The sequence below is a fragment of the Oratosquilla oratoria genome, chromosome 23 (assembly GCF_046742065.1).
Source record: "Oratosquilla oratoria isolate Oo_2021 chromosome 23, ASM4674206v1, whole genome shotgun sequence".
Classification (NCBI taxonomy): Eukaryota; Metazoa; Arthropoda; class Malacostraca; order Stomatopoda; family Squillidae; genus Oratosquilla; species Oratosquilla oratoria.
In genome coordinates, this window is record NC_134799.1 from 57,309,699 (window position 1) to 57,317,198 (window position 7,500).

The window sequence follows — 7,500 nt, forward strand, 5'->3', positions numbered from 1 at the left end:
TCGTGCCGAGAAATTGAAGTCATGTAAGTAGTAAAAGAATATTGCAGGAGCTTAGGACAAAGGAAAGATAGTAAAAGCTAAAAGTGATCAGCATTCTTCTTCTTCTTTTTTTTGTGGAGATTAATCCCCAATAAAAAGAAAACGACCCTGGTCCGTAAGGGTGTCACTAAAGTCCATAAAAGATTGACTGTACACAATTTATGTAGTTATACAGAGAGAGAGAGAGAGAGAGAGAGAGAGAGAGAGAGAGAGAGAGAGAGAGAGAGAGAGAGAGAGAGAGAGAGAGAGAGAGAGAGAGAGAGAGAGAAAGAGAGAGGGAGAGAAAGGGGTGAGAGATGTAGAGATTTAGAGAGAGATTGAGAGAGAGAGAGAGAGAGAGAGAGAGAGAGAGAGAGAGAGAGAGAGAGAGAGAGAGAGAGAGAGAGAGAGAGAGAGAGAGAGAGAGGTGAGAGGTGAAGAGAAAGAGAGAGAGAAAGATGGGGGAAGATACAGTGTCACGTGGACAACAAGATAACGATCAAGAGATGTAGGAGGAATACGGCAACAGGTGAAAATGGACATGTGACAACTGTGGCATAACAAGAGAAGAAAAGATAACACAAATGAATCTGATGTTATTCTTGATATATGAATACATTATACTTTAACCCCGTTTCGCTTTGGTGTTGTCTTCTATAATCTTAGAACAAAGTATTACTTTCAAAATACATTCGAAATCATTAGAGAAGGATAAGAATGGTAAAGGGTATATTTATATCTGGAAATGTGGGAAACTGTTATATTGTATATATGGAAGTGTACTAAGGACAAAGAAAAGTAAGAATGTGGGTGTACCTTTGGGTACCATGTATTTTTAACTTCCTTTAATATTTTTCACTTTCTTTTCGATCAATACATTTGCCTAAGCCAATTTATATAAGTAAAAATCTATTATTTCACATAAATTAGTATCACCATCAAATTTGGGTACAACAGATTTCTTGAGGTACTCCTTGAGGTACTCCACCCTTAACATTTTTCCAGTTTAGTTTTGTCATTAAGAATAACCTGATTCATACTAAATAAATCTAGCAGGTTACTTCCTCCATGCAATGCTGGTTAAGTTGATAGTCGCTTGTGTGATAGGTTATATTATCAATTTTGTTCACAAGCCAGACAATATCAACTCTACAACATTTCTTTTGTTGTAGTTTGAGATAAGTGTATTGGATGTCGGTGGGTAAGGATCCTTTGAGCGAGCTCTCCTTGTGTCTAAGATTGTTCTACCAGATGAATACAGTCACTCAGCGTTCGTTAGAACAACGTATCTAAAGTATCGTGGCGAGGGAGAGTGAGAGGTGACGGCAGGGGAAGATGATTTCCCAAAATGTCCGGAATTGATTACTCGATCCGGCTGGGGGAAATGAAAGGAAATAGATTGAATTACCAGGTAACGAGTCTCTGTAATCAACCAGATCGGGACCAAGCATTCAATTCGAGGTAGAATTGTCGACGACATCGGTGGGTCGTGATACACGACGGTCAACTCCACGAGAAACATCTCGTCGAAACTTCCCACTACCTGTGCAAGATTCCGCCGTTACGGTCCCATTTTTCTGTTCGTTATCAAGAGATCGATCGTCGTTAAAAAAAAAAAAAAAAAAAAAAAAAAAAAAAAATCATAACAACCGCAAATTTCTTGAGGTCACGCCGTCTCTGCTGTTATGAAAAAGCGAAAGAAAATCCGTCGATGTTTCGATTCTTTTACGAATTCAGATTTCAGCTTTTTCTTCTTTTCCCAGGCAAGTTTCGCTGGACGTATACACACAAATCCGTCTCGAAGACGCAAAAGTGAAAATAAAGAAACACTAAGTTTCCTTTTCAATTTGCGAACAATGCGTGCGTGTCACACTATCATCAACAGTAAGACAGACGCTAAATTTAATTGACCGTAAACTAATCTTGATAACAAGACGGACACCCAAATGTAATAAAGCATGAGAAATAATCTAGATATCAGTAGTGACGGCGAACATAATCCACCGTAAAAAATCAATCTAGATATCAACACAACCACGAAATATAATCAGCCAAAGAAATCGTTCCCTCCCGTCAGAACGCGAAATATAATGGAGCGTAAAAAGCAATTCTCGATAACAAGACAGACGCGATATTTAATCATAGGCCAAAATACTTGCCATGTCGCGAAGGGCGTCATCGTTGTCGGAGTAATAATGATGGTGAGGAGTAGCCAACAATGGTGGAGTGTGTTGGGGAGTGTAGAGGACGGGTTAAACCGTATGGAGTTGCGTGTACACTTATACGCTGATGATATTGGTATTGGATTTCTTGTGAATTATACTTCCTCTTAGGCGGGGGGCAGACGTGATGGCTGATGGAAGGGGAGGGGTTGCTTGATGGCGCCCACCAAGAAAAGACCCAAAGAAGAAGAAGAAGAAGAAGAAGAAGTCGGTGAACAGGAGGACAAGGGTGGTAGGAGGTGGGGGGGGGGAATGAAAAATACTGGTGTAGTAGAACGATAAAGAGGAGAAATAGAGAGAAAAGTAGTATGAGGAATACGAACAGACACTAGGGGAGCAGGGGGGAGAAAAGAGGGAGGACGAAGTAGAAGAGAGAGAGGGAGAGGAAGAAGGGGAGGATGAAGAGTAGGATGAGAAAGGAAAGGAGGAGTTAAGAGGAAATGAAGAGGGTGAAGAAGAAAAGAAGAAAAAGGAAGCGGGAAAAACTAGAAGAGGGAAAGGAGGAGGAGGAGGAGAGGAGGAGGAGGAGGAGGAGGAGGAGGAGGAGGAGGAGGAGGAGGAGGAGGAGGAGGAGGAGGAGGAGGAGAAGGACAGCGAGTCTGTGAGGGCGGAAGAAGACTATGTGAGAGGTGCATGTGGTTAAAGGTTTAGGATGGCATCAACCATATGTGTGGTTTATGACAGAGCGTTCTCACACTGCAAGGAAGGACCGCCGGGCCGGGGCCGCGGTTAGGCAATTCCTGCTATGGTTCTCGTCCGTATCAACACTGGGAAGGGACGAAGACCGAGGTGCTAGTACGAGTTTTGTACCAGTGGTGGGAAATGGTGTATCGTCTGGATAACAGCTGTTTTGTGGTCGTGGTTGGGAGAAGTGTTTTAGGAGGTAATTGTGGTGACACAGTCGATTCAGGCAGTGTTGGTGGCTGGCTTCATGGTCGGGCAGGTAGTTCAGGTAATGGTTGTGATGTGGGTTGGTTAATGTTAAAAGGTATTGGGCGAGGCTATACTGAGTGGCGGCGAAGGGTAATTAGGGTGGTGTAAAGTAATGATACACCCTTAATACTGGATTATAAAGCCGGGTTAAGTGCTGGGGTCTAGAAAAGTTCCGCGATGATAGTCCTTGTTTAAAAGCCTCGGGTGCATTTCCTTGTTGTATTCTGAGGGACTTTCTCACTTTTTTTTTTGTGTAGTTTTAGTGATAATAAGGTTTGTCTTTTTATACACTAAACTAGGTTGGTGTTTTTTATGTAAATCACTAGTTTCTGATCATACAAATAGTAGTGATAGTGTTTATAAATCCGCGCATATACACGAACGCGCACATACATGAACACGCACACACACAAAACTGTGCGCACGATTTTTTGGATTCTATGAGAACTGTTTTAATGTAAACCTATTATTGAATCATTCACCTTTTTCGTACCATATAACTCTTTTCTTCTTATCATTACCGTGATACCCTCTCGGTAAAGAGGTTAAACGCATTACCCGAATTGTTTTATTTAACTACAGACCATTCTTCCCTTCCCAGACACCTATCCCATGAGGGCGGGTGGTCTGGGCCAGATAATCCCCCTCTCTCATGACCCGTATGCAACTCATCATTCTTTTCTTGTTCCAGCTGTGGGGAAAATGGCAGAAACTACCATAAAATCCGAAGACGAACTCGACGACTCTGTAGACATCGAAGCAGAGGACATCGACATCGACGTTGTCTCCGATAAGGAGGAGGACTGTGAATTGGACGGCGGTAAGGATATCCTTGACCGTCCGGGATCAAAGACTCCAGAGTCTTCGTCGTCTTCCTCATCTTCTTCCTCCTCGCCTTCGGACGGACAGAAACTCACACAGAAAGCCCACAAACTCCAGATGAAGACCAAAGGCAATTGTCCGGACCTTGAGGTCGTCGACTGCCACCTCGAGACTAGGGAGCTCTGGGAGAAGTTCTTCGACCTCGGCACGGAAATGATCATCACGAAGACAGGACGGTAAGTGATCATGCTGTGGTTTTTCACTTTGCTTCTTCAGCTCACACATCTACATGTAGAGTTACACACACACACGCATCGCATATTCATACATAAGCAATATATATATATATATATATATATATATATATATATATATATATATATATGTATATAAATATATGTATATATATATATATATATATATATATATATATATATATACATAGTGTGTGTGTGTGTGTGTGTTTCGCCATGGTCTTGCATCACATGTTGGACTTGTGATCGACAACTATTTCTCTACCATAAGAGAGCTCAGAGATTAGTGATTAGTTTAAGGTATTTGGGGCCTCATGTGGCAGGAAAGGGAGGAGTGGAGGTGGAGGTAAATTGTAGATTGAGAGAAGCAAGTAAATGCCTTGGGGGATTAAAAAGTGCCATTAGAAACAGGCATTTGGGAATGGGTACAAAGAGGAGATTATGTGAAGGGGTGATTGTGCCGACGGCATTGTATGGAGCACAGATTTAGAATTTAAGAGAGGCAGAGATATGTTTGAATATGTTTAAGATGACATACTTGAGAATGAGAAGTGTGTTAGGGGTTACAAGGTTTGTTAGAGTGAGAAACGAGGAGATGAGGAGGAGAGCTAGGGTGGAAAAGGAGATGACAGATAGGGCTGATGAAAGATTATTGGGATGGTTTGGACACATGGAAAGAATGAGTGAAAAAAGATTAGTACAAGAGCTGTGGAAGTCAGAGATGGATGGAGTGAATTTGGCATAAGGCGAAGTACTCGGACTTCTGCCTATGGAAGTCAAAGTCACCTTACGAAAGAGAAAAGATTGACAAAAATCTTTGTCACAACAAGCTTGCCATTTCATTCAATTATATATATATATATATATATATATATATATATATATATATATATATATATATATATATATATATATGTATATACATTCATATCACATACGCACAGAATGCCAAGTATTTTTTCAATAGAAAACTATATCGAACATTCAGCAATGGGCATTCTATTTACACGGCTCTTCAGCAAACAATACCTCTCTATACACTTATACAGTACCACAAGAATACCACGTTCCTGAGCCAAACATTGGTCGCTTCTTGTCGGACACTATGCGCGGCTATCCCCCTCATTGGTGGGGGAAACGTTCATCATTGGGCCAAAGGTTCCATTCCCAGGGTGCCCCCACCTCTAGGCTCTACTTTCATCTCTCTAAGTCTACTTTAGAATAATATCGTCTTTGCATTGTTCACTTTCACGAAACCCACGTTGATAAATGCGACATATATGTCATTCATGTCATCGCAATGTTAGAGGCACTGTCAGAGGTTATCCCAGATTTATACACTCCCACACTTCATTAACTATTCCCACGGTCTCTTCTAAATACACTCCCTATATCTGTTTCTTTAGTAAACATGATCCTTATCTATAGTCTATACCATTCTTGATCGTGATGTTCCACAGCTGTATGAAATCGTCCTGTGCTTGCCAGAATAAAACCAACAATGTTTGTCACCTTAGTAAAGGGATGAATTAGGATAGAAAAAGTTCACAAAATTGAAGAAACCCTTCGGTCTAATTAGCAAGACCGCTCCGACATAGCAAAGATGTCTTACAGTCTTTTCTGTCTCACCTACAAAGGTGTGTTGCATCTCCTCGTAATTCAGATCTATGTACTTCATCAATTTATACATCACTAACATTCCTCTTCTATATATATGTTACTCTCAATCATATGTCTACCTCATCAGCATCAAGTGCCCGACACGGCAATTAATCTTTATTTGCATTCCACGCTTCAATGGAACAATGTACTTCATCAATTTATACATCACTAATATTCCTCTTCAATATATACTTTACTCTCGATCATCTGTCTACTTCAAGAATATTAAGTGACCGTGGCCGGTTACCGGGGCCGTGGGTTTCCTTCAAAGGAGAACTAGGGGCAACAGATTGATTGAATTATTCCATGTTTGTTTTCATGTACGGTGCATACTTTATGATATGCATTAAATTTTAGTTTGTTGGCCTACTTCGTGAGTATTGCTGACCAAGTGTTCTCTCTCTCTCTCTCTCTCTCTCTCTCTCTCTCTCTCTCTCTCTCTCTCTCTCTCTCTCTCTCTCTCTCTCTCTCTCTCTCTCTCTCTCTCCATCACCGCTATTCCAACCTTGACACTGCATTACCAACAAAACTTCTTTCTATTTCTTCTTATTTTTCCATGTTAACAACGACTATCTTACTCTACCTCAGCTGCCTCCAAACCCATCAAAACTCACCCTGAGATCTCCACCTCTCCTACATGCAACCTCCTTCAGCATCTGAAAGTCACGAGCCTTTAGGGAAAAAGAAAAAGTGTTATTATTGCCAATATCAGATTAAGGCCGTAAGAAGCGAACGACACGAGAAGACGTTGGAAAGATCACGTCTAGCGTCTTCACTTTTTCTCAGGCGAAGTGCTTTGGAATCTGGACGATGACATCTGGCCACTACTCGCGGCAGCCACCTTGACAAGGCGATCAAGAAAGAGTCACATTTTAAGGGCAATGATGAACACAGACGTGTGTACTGGATGTTATTTAGATGGTTCTATTTTTTTTCTTGTTATCATTAAGCGACCATCTCTAGCCCTCTCTCCACGCTCCTCACTCCCTCTCTCTTACTGCCTCTGTCTTTCTCTCTCTCCTTTTCGGTGCGATCTCATCCCTAGGATAGAAACACTGATCCATGGTGACAAAATGCTCCAGAACTCTTATGTCATCACATACCACACCCCATGATAGCAACGTTGATTTTCTAAGCTGATCATAGCGAGTTTTCGCTCAACAGTATTGGATAGGTGAGAGAAGAAAGAAGATTTCTGAAAACGATGTGGTAATCACATAACACAGTACATCTGTCACCACAACAGAGGGACTCCCCAACACGTCACAATACATCACACCATACTCACCTTGGGCCAGCAACACCTCACCACACTATGGTGCATGTTGAAGGCCAATAACTCAGCGTCTAGCGTCAGCACAACATACTAATGAGACATTTTTTTTTCCTGCGATCAATCGAAGCCCCTCCCCCCGTCTCGTTCCATAGTGCAGATACATATCGCCACATGATATCATTATACATAATAATATATCTAATTTCAGAGTATTGCTGTAATGATTTCAAACGTTACAACTCACACCAAGACAGTGAGGGGAAAGTGTGTGTGTGTGTGTGTGTGTGTGTGTGTGTGTGTGTGTGTGTGTGTG

At 41.5% G+C, this 7,500-nt stretch overlaps 1 protein-coding gene across 1 annotated transcript in view; it reads left to right on the forward strand.

Moving 5' to 3' along the window:
• LOC143038128 (uncharacterized) overlaps positions 1–7,500 on the forward strand; it is a 204,171-nt gene that overhangs the window by 54,500 nt on the left and 142,171 nt on the right. The window contains exon 2 of the mRNA XM_076207128.1: positions 3,865–4,231. Within this exon, the coding sequence (XP_076063243.1) occupies positions 3,865–4,231 (367 nt within the window). The remainder of the gene's footprint in view (positions 1–3,864; positions 4,232–7,500) is intronic.